Source organism: Trichoderma aggressivum (assembly GCF_033847375.1).
Source record: "Trichoderma aggressivum f. europaeum strain CBS 100526 chromosome Unknown scaffold_002, whole genome shotgun sequence".
Classification (NCBI taxonomy): Eukaryota; Fungi; Ascomycota; class Sordariomycetes; order Hypocreales; family Hypocreaceae; genus Trichoderma; species Trichoderma aggressivum.
The window spans coordinates 514,824-537,230 of record NW_026946368.1 but is presented as its reverse complement, the minus strand read 5'-3'; the positions used below and the strand labels follow the sequence as shown (position 1 = coordinate 537,230).

Below are 22,407 nucleotides of genomic sequence, written 5' to 3'. Positions count from 1 at the left end.
TGTTCTTTTCCATCTTCGTTCTGCAAGCCATCTATTTGCCTTTTTACTTTTCACTTTTTCTTTGATGATCATTGTCTCGTCTTTTCCTTATTTCCTTTTTTCTCTCTCTCCTACTTACTCTGTTTCTTTTTCTCTCTTTCCATCCTGTCCTATTGGAACGATACATTCCACTTGTACACCTGATGGTTGATAGCGCATGTACATAGTCAATGGTTATGAGGCAATGGATATGGCGGATTTTGCGGGGAGGCTGTTCTTTTTCCTATGGCCACAGCCCTTTCTGCCTATACCTAGGCCACACAATTAGAGCATCATACCAAATTCAACAACGGTGTCTTATTTTACTTTTTCTTGTCCCGCTTCCAATCTAACTGATTGTTTCCTATGATTCACCGTCGAGACGTTGTCTGCCTCGTGAGCCAAGTGGTCAAGTATTGAATGCCATTGGTCGGCCAACACAGCCTGGCCGCATATGCGGCCGCAGCCCCTTTCCGAGCTAATCGTCCACAGCCACCAATTGACGAACCGGAAATACACATAATTAGCTTATTTCGCCCTATGCTCGTCATTTTGATACATCCGTCGCGGGGTCCCATAGCCTGGCCGCTTGGTGGGACATTTCGGTTTGTCACAAGGGCTGCGGCTGCGCGTTCGTAACAACATGAAGAGTATCACAGAATACGGCCTCTTCCCCACAGAGCCGCTTCCCCATCTGCCGGCGGTACGAGGGCCTGTATAACCATAGTAGTAGTTACTATAGAAATATAGATATAGGAGTAATTACTAAAGAAATATAAACATAATAGTAGTTACTAGAGAGATATAGATGTAGTAGCAGGTACCCGAGAAATATAGATATAGTAGCAGGGATTGGAGATATACAGTTAAGGTAGATAGAGTAGCAGATACTTGAAACACAGGTGTATAATTTAACGGGTGGGTGTTTATAACCTTCTCGGTCTCGGTTTCTCTGTCCCCCGCTTGGAGGGCCAAAAATCAGGTTACGCAATGTCAGCAGCAGGCCGCGTTGGCTAGCCGTGATAGCAGTCATCATGTGGCTGTCCAAGAAGCCGGAATATGTCTAGACAGACCAAGGCTGCTTTTTTCTTCTTTGCGTTGCCAGGGTGTCTCTTCAGTGCTGACTGCCAATTCACTCGATTTGATGTACTTTATGTGTTTCGTTTGGTTATGCAGTATCTCTGGAACATCCCCACAACACGAATTCACTGCTCAATCGAGACAAGGTCTTGGCGATGTTGCTTAGGACATGATGTATTTTTGACAGACTGCAGGATGATTCAAGCCTACTGTAAGACCAGCAACGCAATAGAATAGTGTAATACTCTATAAAATTTGCAGAGTCCTCAGCGACTCGAGGCGACCGTGCCGACGTACAATCGGAAGGATTCATCTTCCATCACACGAACCGCAAGAAATTGCAGCACGGCCCTTTACGCCGGCTAACCAGGATCCGGCTCGGCACCGATACGAAATAGCATAGACAGCTTCCCGCCCGTGTTTTGCGGCAATACAAGCTTAAAAGCGGCGGGTCAGGGCGGGAGAGCGGGAAAGACGTTGCATAGACACGGCCGGCTAGCTGCCGGGGGGGAAATAGCTTGACTGAAGCACGGGCCAAAAGCGGCAGGATACGAACCGGGATGGAGAGGAACATGTTTGTAGAATGAGACGAGGAGGAGATTATGTATGCAGGGAAGTCATGGTGAGGTTTGGATTTTGTTTGCGCCAAGGCTTTTCTTTGTTGCAACGGACAGCGTGTAATCAAGCGTGATGCGGAGATTGTTGGGAGGATAGATGCATTGTGTACCGTTAAAAGGGGAGGAAATAGGTGTGATTGAATATTTTCAAAGCAAAAACGGCTCAATCACTCTTACTGGCATGTAGTATGTGTCGATATTCGGTTCTGGATGGTGTGGACCATTGGGCGCTTGTTTTACTCCCTCCTTTCTCGTGCAATAATCATCCTGCGCGACCCAACAACGGTCTTTTGTATAGATTAAAAACCCCGCGCACACGGTCTTTTCGTCTGACTGGTAAGATCACATGATCTACTAGAGATGCGTGAATGCATGTGTAGTGTCGACAGGGCTGCTAAGCGGCAGATTTAGCAGGAGAGATGATTGAGACGATGGGAGCTAGGATGACTGCGCTGTGGGTTTAATAGTAGCACATTGAAGGAAAATGTCATGGGAGAATGAGGAGCGTCTAGGGGAATGGGAGGTTATACTGGACTTTTTGAAGAAGTAAAGGCAGACAGCGCATTGGGTAAGGGGAAATGGTTCATGGCTATATGAGTAAAAGTTGGAAGGGTGAGCTTTTCTGTGAGGGGGGAAATCGTGGCTGGATTACTGTCCAGGTATGATGCTCATGCCTTATTTTGAAGCACAACAAACGGTCAATACGATGGTGGACGAAGCAGGACCTTTCTCTAAATTGGCGATCTCGACCTCTGCGAGGGGAGAAACTGTCCATGTCACACTAAGCTAAGAGATCATTCATGGCGAACAAGACTGTGGACTGCTAGATGCCATTATTGCACGACAAGACGGACCAGTTCTGCCTCCATTCTTTATATTTGCTGCTATTGCTACTACCTTCGACTGTCGCTACCACCTCGACTATCGCTACCCCCTTCTACTATCCCAACTCTCTTCTACCATCAGCCATCCTCTTCTTCTATCAGCTACTCTCTTCTACTGTCAGTCACTTCCTCCGGTACCAGCTAGAACCGCCATGTTCTTGTCACTTCTAGCAGCTTTCTATACAGAACCGTCACTACAAAGTACATCGATCGAGCAATCATATAGGTCCAAGGTGCCGTCTCGGCGAGTTCTCAAAACAACAGTCAATTGCTTTGATCGATACATTAATTGTACCTCTATTACGCTACCTAGTAGGTAGGTATTAATCTATAAGCCAAACCTCTCGCTTACCAACAATCAAGGTTGCAAATTCCAGGAGCAAAATGATGACCCAAGGTCAGATCCCGTATGCAAAACATGGCAGATATACATCACCAAGCATTCACAGTGGAACAAGGGCACTTGGAAGTTCAGGATCGCAGTATTGTTTTCAACTAAGCAAATCCATTTCTCAAAGCTCAAGTTCCAGTGACAGGTTTGCTCTCCTCCGCGAAGCCCACTATCCTTTTGCAATCTGATTCCAATCTGGTCGTCAATCTCCTCGATAAAACTTTTCATTCTCGCGTCTAGTATACACAGCAGTTGCAAACCTGTCGTCAACCCCTTCTATCTCTGATAAGAAGACCGCGAATCGACAAAACTATGAGTGTTTTTTGTATGGGTGTTTCTTTTTTTATCCACTTTCGGCTTTTACTACCGGCTGCATAAACATCTATCATGCTGAGGTTCTCACAGTCCTTCCACCGGGAAAACTATAGGAAAAAAAGATAAAGAAAAAAGGTAAAGAAAAAATGACAAATCAATGGTCGACGGCAAAACGTGCCTCATATGCATTATAGGATAAAATCAATCGTTAGCGGGGGAATTAGGTGAACTATAAGACAAGTTGGTCAGCCATGTTCATGACGGGTATTACGGTCTCGAGACTCCAGAGTATGACTTACTATTGGTTTCCAGAAGCTCCCGGCCCAGGCGTCCGAGGAGAAAACGACGGAGATGTGGGCGAGTAGCTGGGGCTGGTGGGAGATTGTTGCGACCCGGGGCTCTTGGAGAAGCTTGGGCTCGTAGGCGAGTAAGCTTCTGGAGATGTCGGAGACCACGAGGGGGAGGCAGGAGAATACGACGGAGAAGTCGCGCCAGCTCCATGCAGATTGGGAGAAGCAGGGCTGTAATTGGGACTGGCAGGCGAGTAGCTGGGTGATGTAGGAGAATTGAACTGAGCCGGCGATGTTGGCGAGTAGTGCCTTGGCGATGACGGGGATGCCGGCGAGTAGCTTGGCGACGTGGGACTGTAATTGGGGCTGGCAGGGCTTGTCGGTCGCAGCATCGGTGAAGTTGGCGAGAAAGACGGCGAAGAAGGACTGAATGACGGAGATGTCGCGTATCGGCCGATGCCACCGTCGATCATGGGAGACGTAGGCGAGTATCCAGCGTTGGGCGATGATGGAGAGTAGCCACCCATACCTGAACTGAATGGCGAGGTTGGAGAAGTGCTGAAGGGGCTGGTCGCTCCACGCATTGAGTATGGGCTCATAGATCCTATACCACCAAAGCCGCCGCCACCGTACTCGGTTCCAAATCCAGCTGGTGTTTCTGAACCCGCTCCCTGGATGGGCGAGAAGTTTCCAGCAGCAGGAGAGTTGAGACTGAGGTAACCAGAATCGGCCATGGGAGATCCAGTATCGTAAGGTGTAGCCGCACCCTCGACTTCTCCTTCCTTGACAGGCATTCCCGGCATGAGTCCCATGCGAGAATTGTCTGAAATGACGGTTTCCAGCATCTTCGGATCCAGGAAGACGTCAAAGTGGCCAGTCCCCATAGGAGCCATCTGGCCGAGCATTACGTTTTCAGAGATGCCACGGCAGTCATCAAGCTCTCCCGTGGCAGCCGCCTCGAGAAGAATTTCGACCGTCTCTTCGAACGAACATCGCATGAGCGCGCCGGTATCCGCACGGTTAATACCGTGTCGAGTGACAGCAGATATACTTCCGCGGTACGTCATGACATCGCAAAGCAGAGCAATGTGTCGATGGTTGACGTAGGAACCGTCAAAGGCCAACACAGCCGTCAATTCTTTGACAAGGGCAGCTCGAGTACCCTCAATGCCGAACACTTCAATAACCTGCCACAGGTCGTTGGTGTAGGTTCGCGTAGGATCAACTCCTGGAACGGCCAGGACCTCGCGGAGGGCCGAACCGCTGGTATCCAGATACCATTGTGTGCAGCGGACATCGTCTTTGAGCGCGAGTTCAGATCCGTCAGCAGCTTCAACAAGACGAGTGCCCTTGGTCAAGAAAGCTCTTTCAACGCCAGGCACACCTCGCAACGTCAGAGTGTCCAGAAGATGGGCTTCAAGGCGCTTCAGCATCACATCGTCTTCAATCTTCTTCTCTCCATCTTCGTCCTTCTCGTCGTTCTGTCGAACGGTGCGGATTCGGATAACCTGCTCATCGGCATTGTTGTCGCTGAAAATGACAGCCAAGTCATTGGGGTACTCCTCCTTGATGCGCTGAGCAACGTCGTCAATCTTGATTTCCTTGTCAAGCAACTTTTGCCTGTCAAGTGTGATACGCAAGAGCCACCTCGACTGTTGATCGATAGTGTCTTGGCTGTCATCGGGAATCAAGAAGTAGGACTCGACCATATCAATATCCTCTACAATGGTTGTGGATTGGACATCCGGATCATAATAGATCTCAGTGACGGCAGTGATCGATCGGAGGTTAGTGTACTCAACCAAACTTCGCAGCTTCTTCGCTTGCTCTTGTTTAGCCAGTGGGGTATCAAGGTACACAGCCATGCTGGGGGTTTTAATGTTCTTGGCCAGATTGAGAATTTCCTTGAGTCGGGGCACACCGAGCGTGACGTTCTTGGAAGACACACCAGCAAAGTGGAAGGTGTTCAGCGTCATCTGCGTGGCGGGCTCACCAATGGACTGGGCGGCAAGAACGCCAACCATTTCACCAGGGTTAACAAACGATCGATCCCATCGGTTTTGAAGCTCGCCAAGGACGTGATCAAAAGCGAGCTTGTTCAAGCGATGCTCCTTGACCACCTCTTTAAAGGCTAACCGAGAACGGAGAAGAGACTTGAAGAGGATGGTAGCACTAGCATCTGCCTCCTTGGAAATCGGATCGTCGCCTCGGACAATCTTGAGCTTGCTGATGACATTCCTCACAACAGGAATGACATCAGAAGGTCTCAAGTTGCTTCGGTCGTTTGCCTTGACATTAAACACGCGCTTCGCTGTCTCAATCATACGACCAATATTGAGAGGGAGCTGCATCGACTCCTCGCCCATTTTTGAGCGATTGATCTGCCGCACTTCACGGCGATCGGCAAGAAGGGCATCCCACTCCTCGTCAAGAAGAGCCATGGAAGCCTTGTCGCCGGTCAACTCGTTACCGTATTCGTAGTCCTTTCGGAACCACTCAGGGGGGTTGGCCAGATCAAGTCGATACTTCTTCTCGAACGCCTCGTCAGACATCTTTAAGATGCCAAGCTTCTGCTTCTCAATGCACATGGCATCAAGACCGTCTTCACCATACAGGAACTGAATAATATCACCGAGAGAGTTGCGAACCGTTCCATCGTATTGAGCATTGAGATCTTCCAGCGCCTTGACCAGACGTCTCTGAATGTAACCAGTCTCAGCTGTCTTGACAGCAGTATCAATGAGACCTTCGCGACCAGCCATGGCGTGGAAGAAAAACTCGGAGGGGGTAAGGCCACGGAGGTAAGAATTCTCTACAAAGCCGCGAGCCTCGGGTGAGTAATCATCCTTGGTGAAATGGGGGAGAGTTCGGTATTTAAAGCCAAATGGAATACGCCTTCCTTCAACAATCTGCTGTCCGACAAGCGCCGTCATCTGAGAAATGTTGATAGATGATCCCTTGGAACCAGACTCAGCCATGGTAACAGCGTTGTTTGAATCCTTCAAACTCCTTTGGGTCGTAGTACCAGCCTGGTCACGAGCCATGTTCAAAGCCATGGAAACCTTGTTCTCGAAAGTAGCTCGGACATTCATACCAGGCAGAGCCTCCAGCTCGTTGGCGGTAGCCATTGCCGTAAGCCTAGCGACCTCTGCCTTTTGGGTGTCAATATGCACCTGAACCTTCTCGATTGTCTGCTTGTCCGGAATGGTATCACCAATACCAATGCTGTGGCCGTTTTGCAGGAGCCAGTAGGAAACCACTTGCTGAACGCCATTAAGGAACGCCATGGCACCTTCTGGTCCCAACTCATTGTAGCAGAGATGGATTACACCACCTGAGGCGGAACCAATGCTCTTCTTCTTCATGAGACCATACATGAGCTCACCAGCCTGGATGAGCAATCCGGTATCCTTGAGAGGAGAATCTGACTTGTCTTCGGGGGCATGCAAACTGATCTCTTTGGGAATGACCATAGAAATGATCTGCTTGCCAGTCCAACGTGGCCTCGGCTTTAAGATAGCGGGCTGCGGAATAACACCATCCCAGTTGGGAACCCACAGCATGCAGTTCATGACTTGGTTCTTATCAAGGAAGGTGTCACGTCGGCAAATCTTGTAAGCACCGGCAAGAGAGTCCTGCACAATACCCATCAAGGGACCGTTCTTCTGAGGCGAGACGATATTGTTTGGGACCAAGCACAGCTCCTTGACTTCAGCACGAGTCTCCTCACTCTGAGGAACGTGGAGATTCATCTCGTCACCATCGAAATCGGCGTTGTATGGAGAAGTAACCGAGAGGTTGAGTCGGAAAGTAGAATAAGGCATAACTCGAACGCGATGACCCATCATGGACTCCTTGTGCAGCGAAGGCTGTCGGTTGAAGATGATGTAATCACCATCCATCAGATGACGCTCAACTTTCCAGCCATACTCTAGGGAGATTTGAGCTGCGCGCCTATGGTGTCGCAGGTCGATACGGGTTCCATCGGATCTGATAACGTACTTGGCTCCAGGATGCTCGTTGGGACCGTTTTCGACCAATTGATGCAACTTTCCAATGTTGTAAGGAGTGACCGTCTCAGGATAAGTCAGAGTCCTGGCAATGCTGCGAGGAACACCGACTTCGTGCAAAGACAGGTTGGCATCTCCCGTGATGACTGTACGGGCGGAAAAGTCCACACGCTTTCCCATCAAGTTGCCTCGCAGACGACCCTCTTTTCCCTTGAGACGGGCACGAATGGCTTTGACGGGGCGACCACTCTTTTGCAAGGCACGAGGCTGGCCCGCAATGTCGTTGTCCATGTAGGTCGCAACGTGATATTGAAGCAGCTCCTCGAAGTCTCTCGCAATATGTTGTGGGGAGCCTTCACGAATAGCTTGCTTGACATTTCCGTTGGCACGAATGATATCACCAAGCTTGTAGGTCAAGTCATCTTCGTTTCGCATGCCAGTGCCGGTACCATCCATGGAGATACTGGGACGGACTGGGGGCGGGGGAACGGGGAGGACGGTGATGATCATCCATTCCGGACGGGCGTAATCCGAGTTGAGACCCATGTTACGCAGGTCACTCTCGGAAATGCGACGAAGGATGCTGTGGGCCATCTCTGGAGTGATGGGAGCCGTCTCTTTCCGCTTGGGGCCATCCTCTTGGGCCACTTCGAAAGCGGCCTTCAACTGAAGGGCAACCTGTCGCACTTGAGGCTGCACGTTGCCACAGCCACCATGGCTTTCCACGAGAGCGGGCTTCATGCCAGGCGCAAACTCTTCGTCCTTGTTCTTGTCTGTCCGGTCCTCATTCTCACATCTCCGCTTCTTCTTGCAGACAGCCCATACGCGCTTGAAGCGGAGCTTTGCATCTCGAGTATTGATTGCTGCGACAAACTCGGGATCGCTCTGGTAAAGTTCAGGTTAGCATCCAGTGAGGCAAAGGCTTCATGGAAAAGAGAAGACCAACTTCATCAGCCAGCACTTTACTACAGTTGTGGCAGACAATTTCCAGGATCTTCTTGACTTTCTTGATGAAGCCAGGGTGGTACACGGGCTTTGCCAGTTCAATGTGTCCAAAATGACCAGGACACTCGCCCATAGCCTGTGTGCAGGTCTTGCACTTGAACTGTCGATCGATCGAGCCGAGAAGCGGGTCGTTTAGGCCACCGTCGCGCGGCTTCGTGCCGCCTTCCTCCATCGTTTCGGGGTATAGAATGTGTGCCACGCTCATGCTTTTAATCTCCTCGGGAGACATGAGTCCAAATTGGATCTCTTGCACCGTCTTGAGCGGAGCACTCGAGTGGGTGAAGTGGAGGTTCGCCATTTTCGCGGTCGTTGCGAGATTTCAATTGAACAAATCAAGCAAGTCGAAAAGGATCGGTGAGGGCAGCGGATGCAGCACGCGCCTCGCAGTCGCGGTACAGGTGCCAAGGGTGAAGAAAAACACTGGAATTTTCAAGAGGCGACAAGTGCCTATCACTAGAAACCGAAGAATCGATGGCAGAAGCGGTTGTGCGTTGTTGAGAGATGGCGCCCTCTCGATCGCCAGTCCCGGCCACCAGGCCCAGGAGAACCTCACGGCAGGTCTCCCCCGTCGCCACCAGCTCTGGGGTCGTTTGAACACGTAAATCGCAGGTCGGACGCTCGTATCGTCGTTTTCGGGGTGCTTCCAGGTGCCAGACTCGATGCCCGACACGCTTGGTGATGACTTTGAGCCGTGGGCAGAGTTTTGTCGTGGTTGAGGCGAGACGATCAGAAGAAGCCTGAAAGTTCTGGACGTGAGGCGCTTGGTGGTGCCTCGATGCCGCTAAACCGTATAGGGACCAACCACCTCCTTGTGCCCGCAGCAGTTGGTGCCTCAGGCAGCAAAGAATCGAGGTTCACTTCTGCGCCGCACTGTGGAAAGGAGAGTGGAGAGACAATAAAACTCACGCCATCTTGCCTGGGTTCCGCTGAGAAAAATTCTCATTGTTTTTTGTCAGCAATGAATCTTAATCACACTCCCTAAAGCAACTGCACGCTCCTTTTAGCTTGTTGCCGGTGTGACTCAGCTCCCCGGCTCTTGGTTTCACATCAGCCTCACATGCTGGTTCGCCCAGCCAAGGAAGCCGTGATATTGCAAGTGTCGCAGCAAGATGCAAGAGAAGACATTCAGTATTGTGTGTCTATCTGGTTCTTCAAGCTAGCATCCATCACTTTCGCCACCATTTTCTATCTACCTGTGTCTGCTTATACCTCTACTATATCTATTCTCTTCTAGCATCTGATACATTGCTAGCATCTTCTACTATCGCTACCAACTCTACTCCGTAGTGTGTATTCTATCTACCTACTAAGGTAGAGGTAGATAGCATTCAGTGCCCAATCTCGCTATGCAACAGCGTCTTATATCACGAACAATACCGAACACTGGACGAATATAATTATGATAATAAATACTTCCGTTGTCATATATGGCTACCTATGCTAACGGAGAGGAGAGAAGTATAGCTGTAGTAGCAAGCCTTCTTTCGCATCCTCTTTCGATACTCAAACTCAATGCAGTCCTTGGGACCCTGAATAGCCAATCACTCTCTGATCTAAACTACCTAAGAGACACATCGTAGCCACAAGATTTTATGTCCGCCAGTATTCCTTCCAACGGCTGCGCATATGTAACATCGTACGCCTGTCTGAAGAAGCTACTGCCGGCCGTGATTATACCGGCGGGGCGATGCTTCATATCCCAAACGCAAGCCCCGGAATCTCCTCCTGTCGAGAAGTTCCCTTGAATCTGCTCTCTCTCTGGTGTAACCGATACTATGGCCCATTCTTCACTCTCCCGCTTTATACCGCCTGGGGCTTCTGGATGGCGAACGATCGATTTCACCGTATTCCCCAGACCCAATCTATGCCACCCCCTCAATCCATAGTTTATCACCATCATTGGCTCATCCTCAGCGGCGCAATCGGATCTGAAAATTTGGTCGATTGGGACGATAGTGTTTTTCATGGTTTGGTAGCCGTCTTCCAGCTCAATATCTATGGCCGCTCGTTTTTTTGCAAACTCCAAAAGGATAAAATCAAGGGCCGATCCAATATCCACTTTGTTCTTTATTAAACTGAGAGGCGATTGGTGGGATCCGGGAAGTAGTTCGATTAATGCCCAGTCTCTTGACCATTGGGCGTCACGCTTGGTTGCTGTAGTATCCAACCCAGGCGAGTATAAAAGCCGGCCAAAAGCCCTCGAGGAAGCGCTATTGAATGGCATTATGGCTTGTAGGAGAGAGAGGGTGCCCTTCGCAATAGGTGAGCAAGGGAGATCACCGTCAAAGTGTTCGGAGCTCTGGCGGTATAACGATAGAGTGCTATCCAATAATCTGACCATGTACTCATAATTCGGCTGGTCCACTTGAACGACATCTTTGAAGGGAGCAGACTCTGGGCGACAGTATGTTTCTAAGCCCTCTGTTTTAGAATCAATCACCACGTGTCTACAAGTCAAAGCCAGGACTTTGGGCTCGACTCCAGGAGAAGATGGCGACAAAGAGAGGTACAGGCCTTTCGTGCCCGTCCAAGAATCTCTGTGCTTCATGGCGATAGCGGTGCCAAGCGCGTCAGAGAATGCTGCCCACGTATAACCAGCGAAATACTCGTCATGTTTTGGCATGGGTCCTGAAAAGAGCTGAAAGGTTGTCGATGAGCTTGTCTCGTTTGTAGAGTCGGCAGAAGAGTTTGCAGAAGAGTCGGTAGAGGATTCGACAGATGGTTCGACAGATGGTTCGACAGATGGTTCGACAGATGGTTCGACAGAGGATTCGACAGAGACCCTGGTGGTAGATTTTGTCTCGGACTCATCCTTGGTACAGAAAGTGACCAGAGATTCTCGTATCTCGCAGTCCACGCCATAGATACCATGCGCTTGTAAAATAGATTTGCATCGCAGTGCGATAGCATAGCCATCTCTCCAAGATAGTGACCCAGGGCTGACAGCTATCATAAGCGTGACGGAGCCTTCCCTACATGTATTGATACAGACGCGAAGAATATCAATAGCAGTCCAGTCGGCCACGCTGACAGCTTGTAAGATCTGGACCCTGAGGGAAGACGATGCGTTATTCCACAGCCGATGTAATAACGGACGCCTTCCAACCGGTCGAAGTGTTTTAAGATGGGAATCGTGACAGGCATTATACTGGAACTTGTTTTCGTTTACCCAAATATGCCTGCTTGATCGCGCAACGAGTTTGGGGCAAGAGGGGAGCCCGTAGTAGTAGAGCTGGCGCTCTTCATCAGTTGGAGGCTTTGGAGCCCCTGGACGTACGAATACCTGCCGCATAGTGATGTTGATAGATTTCAAATTTGGTGAGTCTCTACTGTGGGGATTTTGGGGCACCTTCGTGTCTTATATACCTAGCTGAGAATACTGGTGTGGAAACTTTCACTGCTTGCATCATACGAGGTACCTAATAATAGATCAATCAGGATAAAGTTTGGATGATAATACCATAAACTGGAGCAATATACCTGGGTATCCATAGCAGCAGATAGTAGAAACACGTAGCGATAGTAGCAGATACCAGAGTAAAGTAACGATAGTAGCAGATACTAAGAGCTGGGTATCACCTACCTATTAGACAAGTCAAAGGTAAGTCGAGAGAGAAAAGGAAGCTTCCTTTCACATTAGTACTGTTCCGACACCTGAACATTAAGGTCTACAGTTGCTAAGGTGTTAGCTACCTACACGTACCTACCTTGAAATCCAAGGTACCTAGACGTAATACTCTATCCATCCAGATGAAGTATTTGAAGGTACTATATGGTTCAAACCATCAGTTACTATAAATAAGGTATGGGGTATCTTGTGGGTTCTCATGGGAAAGGGAAAAGCTTGTTGTACGCCCAGTAGACGGCTAAGAAAGCGTTGAAAGGTAAAGGGGCTGTTGGGTAAGATTACACAAAAGGGATATTACTGAACTTGCAATATTTCCTCCAATAGGTATATTATACTCGTGGACTCTATATCTCATGCCATCGTAACCGCTGCCTAGCACCATGATTTGTTCATTCATACATGTTTGCCGGCACCAGCAAGGTACCCATTAAAAAAGTAAAAGTAAAAAACGCCTTGAAATCAAGTCTCCATCCAAATCATTTCTTTTTATTTCTTCCTCCCCTCGCCCCAGCCCCTCCCTTCTTGCGCACAGGGGCAGCTGGTTCAGCTCCAGCGCTTAAATCAGCCTGGCTTTCTCCCGGACTCCTTCGGCGCATGGTTCCGGTCGAAACCGCAACGAACTCATCTTCACTATCACTTTCGCCAAGGTTAAATAAGATGGGCATGCGAAAATTCTCCAGATCATCCCCCTCTTTTGCGTGATCAGCCGACAGCACATCCACGTCCTCGTCCTCGGCGTCAAGCCGCCTCCTGTGAATCTCTTCTTGCGCATATATGTCAAACTCGTCCTCTCTCTCCATGTATTCCACGTTTTCTTCCACCTCAGCAAAGTCTGGCGCCAGCGCTGACCATTTTTGAGGGCTGATGACGGACCATACGTATATCCGGCCAGTCTCCAATCCACATGCCGCCAGGAGCGGACGAGAAGGGTGCCACTCAATGACGCCCTGCTCCTCCTTGGGGTCTTTCAGCATGCAGACTAAACTGCCGTGATTCCTCTCCCAAACGTAGAGTTCGTGGTTGTTATACGTAGACGCGGCCACGTACTCGCCCGTTGCGCTAAACGTAACATGGTTCCAGGACAGTTTGTTAACAACATCTTGGAATTTATGCTCGAGTGGCAACTGTATTGTATCCGGGTCGAGATCTTCCACGGAAAGATTTGGTATTCGAAACGTCCGGATGATTCGATCTTGTGAATTTACCAAGAGATCTCGGCCAGAGCCTGTTATTCGCATGGTGGTGATAACACCTGTGCATATTTTTTCTGTGTATATGATTTCGAGTGTTTTGGTATCGATAATATTCAATTTGCCTTTACTCGTGCCTGCTATTATGTGGTCACCGGTCGCTGTCCAAATCGCAGACGTCGTCATCTGCTTTGCATCTTCTTTTGCTTGTTTCTCTTTGAGAGCAATATCGCTGTCGGCGTTCGACCGCCTCGGCGCTGACGGTAGAACGCGCTTGACGTCTACTGGTTCGGAGATGTCGACTAGGAGTGGCTGCTCTTCGAATAGAGACGCGACGAAAAGATTACTAGGTGAGTAGGTGAGTAAATGGGGCAATGGCGCCGTTTGCTACGCAAGATGCAGGATGCACGTACTGATTCTCGGGATGAAGCTCTGCCATGTAAGCTGGAGCCCGAAACCGCACTTCACGATGTCGATGCCCAGTCTCCAGGTCCCAGAGGATGGCCTTCCAGCCTTGGCATGTCGAGAGTAGATACCGCCCACACTTTGACCAGCTCAGGAATGTGATACTCTTGTTGTGCCCCCTCATCTTCAGAGCAACGCCCATTGTCTCCAGATCCCAAACAACGACGGTTCCATCCACCCGGCCGGAGGCAAGGTAGTCGCCCTTGCGGTTAAATCTCAGCATCGTCGCATGGCCGGATCGGATCGTGCTGGTCATGCTCTCAGGATAATCCTGGAGGAGATAGTCGTCGGAAAGAAGGAGATTCATCGTGGCGGTAACGAGGCTGGGGCTGTTCGAGAGAAGCAGAGCAACATGGTAGAGGAGACGCGAGAAGGCTGCGGGCTCAAAGCACGAATGCGAAGCTGCAAGGCTGATGAAAAGAAAGCGCCACGCGAGGGGTGCATCTAATATTTCACCACAAGGCGTGAGCCTAAACGCGGAATTTGAGGGACCTGAAAATGCTCCACCGCGGGGATGTGCGCTAGCATGACGCACAAGTACTCGGTATCTCTGTTTACGCTCAAATGAGTAAACCTTTTCTTTTACAAAAGCTCCGGCAGCTTTTGCCGGATTTCGGAATGGCGAACTCCAAGTACGATGAACTAATTCCGGGTTATGCTGTCACATGCTAAATGGTGGTCTAGGTTTGAATATGTTCGAAATTTCGAGCAGCCAGACTCCCTCTTGCCCAACACATGGATTGTAGTACGCATAGATGGCAGGGGATTCACCAAGTAATGGCACAGATGAAATGGAACTGTTGCTATAGTATCTAACAATTTTATCCAAGGATGTGTGCCAAATATGAGTTCGAAAAGCCAAATGACCGAAGAGCACTTGAGCTTATGAATGCGGCGGCCAAGGCTGTGGTGACTGATATCCCCGAGATCACTATTGCCTATGGAGTAAGCGACGAGTATAGGTAACACGTTCTTATGAATCGACTATTCCAGGTATCTTCTACAGTCTAACGCTTCTCAGTTTTGTTTTTCACAAATCTAGCAACCTCTTCGAGAGGAGAGCGAGGTGCGCAGCAAGAATCTCAGCTTACCCTACATTCGGCGTCGACTGACAAAACTTCAGCAAACTCGTCACCACAATTGTGTCTACATTTACAGCGAATTACGTCTACTTGTGGCCGACCTATTTTCCAGACACTCCCCTCTCATTCCCTCTCCCGACCTTTGACGGTCGAGCGGTCTGCTACCCAACTGTGCAGAATCTTCGTGATTACATGAGCTGGCGGCAAGCTGATTGTAAGGCGACTCTAATTTTCAACACCAGGTTCTGTTTTTACTGACGTAAAAGGTCACATAAATAATCTATACAACACAGCCTTCTGGAAGTTGATACAACTCGGAGGCCTCGACAACAAGGAGGCAGAAAAAACACTTGCAGTTGGTATTCTCTTTCCATATCGCACTGATATACACTAACTTGGTTTCTAGGGCACGCTGGCTGCGGATAAGAATGAAATACTGTTTTCTCGGTTCAAAATTAATTACAACAACGAACCGGAAATCTTCAAGAAAGGAAGCATTGTGTTCAGAGATGTGAGGCTCCTTGCTGATGGAAATTGGCATATTGAAGGCTGACCTTTGCATGTAGTACGAACTGGCCGAGCCCAGCAGTCACGATGCCGCCGCCGCAGCAGATGCCCTTTCGGAGCCGGCAGTGCAATCAAAATCACAAGCTGAAAAAGACAAGAAGCGCAGGGCCAAGGCGAAGGTGGTGGTGGAACACTTGGACATCATCAAGGATGAATTTTGGGATAGACGGCCCTGGATCTTGTCGGGCAAGCCTGGCAAGGCGTCCAAAGAAATACAAATTTGAAACGCTGTCTATTGGGTATTCCTTGTGCTTGAAAAAGATAGCTAAACTCCCTGCTAATGCGCCATATGTGATCCTGTTTTTCTAGTTTTCCCATTAACCGCCTGAGGCCTTCATCTTCTTCAATTCTTTCCTCCGTCGCTTTTCCTCCTTCTGAGCACGCCGAAGCGCCTTGTCCTCTGCCACACTACTGCTGGAGTCTGATGTGTCCTTCTTTGCCTCGGCTCTTTTCAACCTCCTTTCGAGCTTTGCTGCTCTTCTTAGTGCTCGCGCCTCTTTCCGTTTCCTCTTCTCCTCTTTTCGAGCCCTTTTCTCTTCCTTGGTTTCTTTCTTCGACTTTGTGGATTTTGTCTTCGTGGACTCTGTCTTCTTCTTCTCGTCGCTGTTATCAGACTCCGTGCTAGTCGAGTCATCCGTGGCCAATGCGCTGAGCGTTCCCTCAAGGAACCCTCCCCGAACAAATGAGGCGTAGATGGAGTATTTTGATACGCTTCCAGGGTCGAGCGCATTGAGTTTCCCGGTCTTGATCGTCTGCTCGACTTTGCCTTCCTTGGACGTGTCGAGGCCCTTAAGCTGTTCGTCAAAGGCATCCATCCACCATAGGTCGCTCGTAAAGTGTTTTGTGTTTCCGAGACCTTTGGTGTTGGTCTTTCGATTTAGTAGTAGGGGTTTCGCCAGGCCAATTGCGTCGTTCGTCTTATGCAGAGAATGGCCTGTTCCGCGCCATCCCTGGGCGGAAAGGAGCGCATGCGCATCCATTGTGTCGAAGAAGTTGGTGGTACGGCTGCCGTACCTGGAAATTAGGGGATGGCGGTGCTATCGTGGGCGATAATGCGACATGAGGCTCGAGAAGTAAAATCTTAACAGCTGCCCTTTGGACTGCCTGCACTGGGACTGGTTGGGTAGGAGAGATGGGAATTTTTCTAGCGGGGCCGGGCTTATCGAGCGCTTATCAGCTGCCTCACTAAAAAATACTAGCGCTTGGCACACTGCTCTGTGCTAAGGCCTTATAATCAAAATTACTTGGCCGTATGTCAACTCTTCTGCATCCTCTGGGTGGTCTAGTTGGTTCATGGCGTTCGACTGTAATGGGTATCATCTCATCGAAAAGTCGGCGGTTCGATTCCGTCCCCGGAGAACAATTCTCCCCGGAGAAGAGTTACATTTTTTTGGCCTTTTTTCGGCTTCTTTTTTTTATTGCATTCTTTTCTTCAAATACCTTTTTGTAGCTGAATCAAACAGAGATATCTCTTCTCTTCTATCTTGCCCATAGTGATTTTGAGATCGAACCGCCCTTTTCCATTTGTAAAGTGATTCTGGTTGGTAGGTTCTGACCAAATGCTCGCCACTCCTTACTAATTAATGCACTAAATCACTGGTTGGTCAAGCGCTGGAATAGACGAGCGTGCTCACTAAAAATAGAGCCAGATTGAAAGCGAGACACCATCTCAGTGATTGGGTCTGATGCGGTCAGCAATGGATTGCCTTTCACATGCACTTTGCTCACGGCGATCTGCATGCTTTCCCATCATTTCCCCGCCTTGTTCAAATTGATGTTTTCAAGTCAAGTCTTTAGCCGTGTCTCGCTTCCTCACACGATTTAGACCGCATTGGCTGAAGGATTTAATGGCCCGGCAACAGCCAATTAATCCCTTGTGACGTGTGAGGTGCCACTACTAGCCGCTGTCAATGCCTAATGCCAGGCATTCGATCAATCATCTTCCTACATCGACAAATGCTTTTGAGATTTAGAGCATCTTTTTAACGGTTACCGATCAAAGAAACGGCGGCCAAAGAGCTCAAGGCTCGTCAATATGGCGCCACCATGTGCAGACCCGCGGCAGGTCATCATCGCTTTAAATTCAGCTAGGCGAAAGGCATTGCTGGCTCTTGTCCAAGAAATCATCTCCTACATGATTTCTGAGCTGGAGACTCGCCCAGATGAGCTTGGATCCATTGCTCCAGACGATGAAGGCAACAGATATGATGAATCACCACGCTCGGATTCTCCGGAGAAGGCGGGCAGTTCGGTATCTCAGAGCGACAAGTCTCAGAGCTTACCACGGCCAAGAGTCAAGACCACCAAGCAAGCGGAGAAATCCTTAAGAGCAGCATTGGCATACACTCTGGAATGGAGGGACGAAGTAGTATCCAAGCTCGAAGAGATTGTGAACGTGGAAGATACCCAGAAGATTGTGGCTGAGAGGAAGACCCGGCGTGAGATGTTGGACAAGAGGCAATTGGAGATGCCCAATGACGATCGGCAGCTCCTTGATATAGATGGAGTACCGGTAGACGAGACTGAGGATGTCTCCATGCTACAATCAGCATATAAACCGATACCTACGAGGCTGACAACTATCCCGGTTGAGGACCGAGAGGAGGCGCTTGCATGTGTGCTGCTGTTGCTCCTATCTACTGGGAAGTATTCTGCCCATTCTCGTGCTCTAGTCCTTTACTTGGCGTCATCTTTGGAGTTGTCTAGTACATTCCTTAACAAGACAGAAGCCGAGATCGCCATGTCTCTCATGGAATCTTCTACGGCCGACAATGACCAGAAAGAAGCAATGTCAGCCGATGCCGAAGCTGCTAAGCGTCGACAACAAAACAAAGTCAGCCGCTTTTGGAAGGTTGGGTTGGCGTCTGTCGCCGGAGCTGCAGTTATCGGAGTCACGGGAGGCCTGGCCGCTCCTCTTGTTGCTGGAGCCATTGGAAGCGTACTTGGAGGAGTTGGCTTGGGAGGTGTTGCGAGCTTTCTCGGCATCTTCTGGATGAATGGAGCTTTAGTCGGGACATTATTTGGCGCTTATGGCGCCAAGATGACTGTAAGTTGAGATGTTTTGATGGAAGGACAAATGTGTGTGCTGACATACTTATTCAGGGTGAAATGATGGACAATTATGCAAAAGAGGTGGAGGACTTCCGCTTCCTTCCTCTCAAGGAAGAAGTTACTACAGACGTCCCGGAGAATCTAACTAAAGAGCAAAAAGAACAACGTCGTCTGCGTGTTACCATCGGAATCAACGGCTGGCTCAATTCAGAGGATGACATCAAGAAACCTTGGCGCATTCTCAGCACTGACACGGAAGTTTTCGCCCTGCGATATGAGATGAGCGTCCTTCTTAGTTTGGGGACCGCTCTGAATGACCTTGTTCGTTCTTTTGCTTGGACGGCGTTCAAAGCTGAAGTCATCAAGCGAACTGTTCTGGCGACCCTTTGGGCCGCCCTCTGGCCAATCCAGGTTTTGGCTGTTGCTTCTAACGTGGACAATCCTTTCAACCGAGCGAACAACCGATCCAGAAAGGCCGGCCAGCTTCTTGCTGACGCACTCATTAACAAGGTACAAGGTGAAAGACCCGTCACACTTATGGGCTATTCACTTGGTGCTACCACGATCCATGCTTGTTTGCAGTCTCTCGCTGAGCGTCACGCCTTTGGTCTGGTCGATACAGTCGTCATCATCGGCACCCCAGCGCCTTCTGATCCGGCCCATTGGCGGGCCATCCGACCTGTGGTATCTGGCAAGATCTTTAATGTCTATTCAGAGAACGATATGGTCCTGGGTTTCGTCTACCGGATGCACAGTCTCGCACTTGGAGTTGCCGGTCTTCAGCCAATCAAAGATGTTCATGGCATTGTGAACGTGGACTTGAGTGAGAGCGTTAGCGGCCATCTTCGGTATCCTTCTCTTACGGGCGAGATTTTACGCAAATGTGGCTTCGTCAACGTCAAGGCTGGAAAGGATATCGAAAGAGACGATGTCATCCAGATGAAAGATAAGGAAGAAGACCTCATTGACTTTGGAGATGGTCATAGTGATAAGGTCCATAATGGAGATAGGTCTGCCGAATCTCTTCATGGCCTGACAATCACGCCTCCAGCTCTTATGTCACACGCTGAGCCCGCCAATCCACCTCTTCCGAAGCGGCCAGCCAACGAGCTCCAAGTCGAAAGCCCGCGTCTTCCTCCGCGGAAAACTGAGTCTGCACCTCCTGTTGTACAAGATACAGATGAGGCAGCCCCTCCTTTACCTAGACGCCAGACAGCACCATTGCAGCAATTGACAATCCCCCGACGCCCGGTCCCAACAACGGTGGTGACAACAATGGTGGAGGAACCGGCTAGCCCAGAAACGCCGCTCACCCCCCAGTACGATTCCGATGATGGGCACCACATGTCTATCGCGATGGTGAATAGAGATGAGGATGATGACTAGGGTTTAGCGATGGCTATTGAAGAACACTTTTTGGTAAGATGTTAATCTAGAGACATTCGACAAATAGCAAGAATATACGAGACTCTAGATATTGGTACCGACTATAACAGAAGTAGGGGCAGTAGAGGAGACTAGCAGTAGAAGAGGGGAGTAGATAATAATCGAAGAGAGTAGCGATAATAGATGATAGTAGATAATACTAGAAGAGAGTAGCGGTAGTAGACAATAGTAGATAGTACTAGACGAAAGTAGCGATAGTAGATGGTAGTAGAAGAAAGTAGCGGCAGTAGACGATACTAAGGGGCCAGCTATCTACTATGAATATCCGACATCTTAAAGCTGTTAAAGTTGATTAACGATCCTCGTAATGATGGGGATTTTACGTGATGTCGTTGGCATGAGCGAACAGATCTATTATCACAGCTGATTTCATATAACTGCAGTCAACAGGAAGACCATTGGACTAAATGTTATTCTTGAGATGTTGAAAAGCAGTATCGGTAATCCAGAGGTTGAGCTGGTATTTATTGCTGGCGCTGTAGCTATTGGAGTCACGGGAAGGGTTGACCACACAAAGGGACGGTCAAGCAGTATATGCACCCACATAGGTATTGTTATCATTACAATACTCACGCAACCTTAAGTTCCCCCGAATCTATACCAACCGCCAGCTGGAATTTGTCCGTGATATCAGTTGCCAGTTGGCCGGGCGGTCGGCCGGGCGGTCAGCCATAACTATTTATCCTACTCTTCTCTCTCTCTCTTCTTCTTCTTCTTTTTTCTTCTTTTCAACTCCTCCTTCTCCTCCTCCTCTTTTGTGGTCTTGCAACTTGGTTTTTGCTCTGGAGTGTGATCTAAAACGTTTTCTCTTTCAAACCAGAGTCGCCCTGTTCCTAGTAAAAATGTTTTCTTTTTAAACCGGAGTTACTCTGTTTCTGGTCAAAACATTTTCTTTTCAAATCGGAGTTACTCTGATTCTGTCTACATCGATTTACTGACGCCACACTCAACCAGGACGACAACACTATTCAAGATGACCCAACTCACGTTGCTTTCTATTAGAGATTTGGAAATAAACGAAGACGATGAGCACTATGCCGACGGTGTGGCATTGGTCCGAACCTATTGGGCGTTTTCACTCGAGATGACCCAGAGAGACCGCGAGACGTTGCGCAGCATTGCTACTCTGGGCGACTACGAGCACACCGCTTCTTCTAGAAGAATTCCGTCGAACCATCGCCTCTACAAAAACAAGCTCGGCGCTTCGGTGGCAGGATGGATGACGATGCGAACGCTATACAAAACGTTGCCAGATAAATACATCCAAAGGATGACGGCAAAAGGAATAGTTCTTCCAACAAGAGATCGCACGGAACGATACTTCGAATTGGTAGGAGATGCGAATATGCCGAAGCTGTTTAACATGGATACGCAGGAGGCACGCCAGTACAAAGCAGATTATCCGAATTTGAGACAGACACCAACCACTTTCCGGAGACCTGGTGCGATAATCGGAAACGCGACGGTGGCGATGCTGAAGGAACTGAACGCCGAAATATTAGAGAGGGGAGCCTGGGCTGCAGCCCGAATTGAAGCCCAGGCGGCGGCGACGACGGCCCAGCAGGGCAGCCAAGGCAGAAGGAGTGCACCGAACAGACGTCGTGACAGGCAGAGAGTGGCACCTCAACCTGCTCCCCAGACGGTGGCCGCTGCTCGTAGGGAGGGGCGGGCAGAGGGGCGAGCAGAGACAATCCAAAGGTTGGTCTCATTTGTGAATGCGGCGTCCACATCAATAAATGCGGCGACAGCATCGGTTGGTGCGGCGACAACATCGATTGGTGAGGCGACAACATCGATTGGTGAGGCAACAGCATCAATCAATGAGCTGTGGGCGGAGTTGTTGCGACAATCTCAGTAATTGGATTCGCGACGGTGTGGATAATTGGCTCTGGACTGGGGACGAACGACATTTGAGACAAACTGGTGGGATGGCTGGGAACGATTTTCTCCAATAATTGCCAACAATTTTACTATATGGTTTGACGGTGGCGTTAATTTGGTCTTTTTATGAACACGGGCTTGGGAATTTGATTACGGTGATGGGTAGGAGGAAACCAGGGAAAATCGGCGTGGACTGGGATCGTTGGGAACGTTTTTACTTGCTAACAGATTTTACTATATGGTATGGCGACGGTATCATAGCTTGGTCTTTTTACGAACAAGGGCTTGGGATTTGATTATGGCGGTGGGTTATAACGCCAAATCTTATAGGGCCAACAGGGCATTAGGTTACTTTCAAAGTCAGCATCCAAGGACAAAAAGGATTCCAAACTCCAATCTCTCTCTCTCTCTGTCTCTCCTTTTTTTTTTTTTTTTTTTTTTTTTTTTTAAAAAAAGTGTTTGTTTATGACTGTAATTTTATAATTAA

The 22,407-nt window shown here is 49.2% G+C and overlaps 7 protein-coding genes across 7 annotated transcripts; 3 read left to right on the top strand and 4 right to left on the bottom strand.

The window, feature by feature from the left end:
- Positions 1-3,525: 3,525 nt before the first annotated feature.
- Triagg1_967 (DNA-directed RNA polymerase II subunit RPB1) lies at positions 3,526-8,908 on the bottom strand (the record flags this gene model as incomplete). Its single annotated transcript, XM_062903240.1, has 4 exons — positions 3,526-3,534; positions 3,605-4,169; positions 4,229-8,490; positions 8,552-8,908. The coding sequence occupies 4 exons, from the start codon at positions 8,906-8,908 to the stop codon at positions 3,526-3,528; spliced, it is 5,193 nt and encodes a 1,730-aa protein (XP_062760191.1).
- A 1,260-nt stretch (positions 8,909-10,168) lies between these two features.
- Triagg1_966 (uncharacterized protein) lies at positions 10,169-11,902 on the bottom strand (the record flags this gene model as incomplete). Its single annotated transcript, XM_062903228.1, has 1 exon — positions 10,169-11,902. The coding sequence occupies one exon, from the start codon at positions 11,900-11,902 to the stop codon at positions 10,169-10,171; it is 1,734 nt and encodes a 577-aa protein (XP_062760190.1).
- Positions 11,903-12,714: 812 nt separating this feature from the next.
- On the bottom strand, positions 12,715-14,200 carry Triagg1_965 (uncharacterized protein; the record flags this gene model as incomplete). Its single annotated transcript, XM_062903217.1, has 2 exons — positions 12,715-13,774; positions 13,842-14,200. The coding sequence occupies 2 exons, from the start codon at positions 14,198-14,200 to the stop codon at positions 12,715-12,717; spliced, it is 1,419 nt and encodes a 472-aa protein (XP_062760189.1).
- Positions 14,201-14,724: 524 nt separating this feature from the next.
- On the top strand, positions 14,725-15,766 carry Triagg1_964 (uncharacterized protein; the record flags this gene model as incomplete). Its single annotated transcript, XM_062903206.1, has 6 exons — positions 14,725-14,855; positions 14,915-14,959; positions 15,017-15,189; positions 15,269-15,330; positions 15,382-15,486; positions 15,542-15,766. The coding sequence occupies 6 exons, from the start codon at positions 14,725-14,727 to the stop codon at positions 15,764-15,766; spliced, it is 741 nt and encodes a 246-aa protein (XP_062760188.1).
- Positions 15,767-15,859: 93 nt separating this feature from the next.
- On the bottom strand, positions 15,860-16,522 carry Triagg1_963 (uncharacterized protein; the record flags this gene model as incomplete). Its single annotated transcript, XM_062903195.1, has 1 exon — positions 15,860-16,522. The coding sequence occupies one exon, from the start codon at positions 16,520-16,522 to the stop codon at positions 15,860-15,862; it is 663 nt and encodes a 220-aa protein (XP_062760187.1).
- Positions 16,523-17,577: 1,055 nt separating this feature from the next.
- Triagg1_962 (uncharacterized protein) lies at positions 17,578-19,979 on the top strand (the record flags this gene model as incomplete). The annotated part of the gene is made up of 2 exons (XM_062903184.1): positions 17,578-18,588; positions 18,645-19,979. 2 exons carry the CDS (start codon positions 17,578-17,580, stop codon positions 19,977-19,979), a joined length of 2,346 nt encoding a protein of 781 aa, XP_062760186.1.
- A 1,033-nt stretch (positions 19,980-21,012) lies between these two features.
- Positions 21,013-21,897, top strand: Triagg1_961 (uncharacterized protein; the record flags this gene model as incomplete). The annotated part of the gene is made up of 1 exon (XM_062903173.1): positions 21,013-21,897. The coding sequence occupies one exon, from the start codon at positions 21,013-21,015 to the stop codon at positions 21,895-21,897; it is 885 nt and encodes a 294-aa protein (XP_062760185.1).
- Between the last annotated feature and the right edge of the window lie 510 nt (positions 21,898-22,407).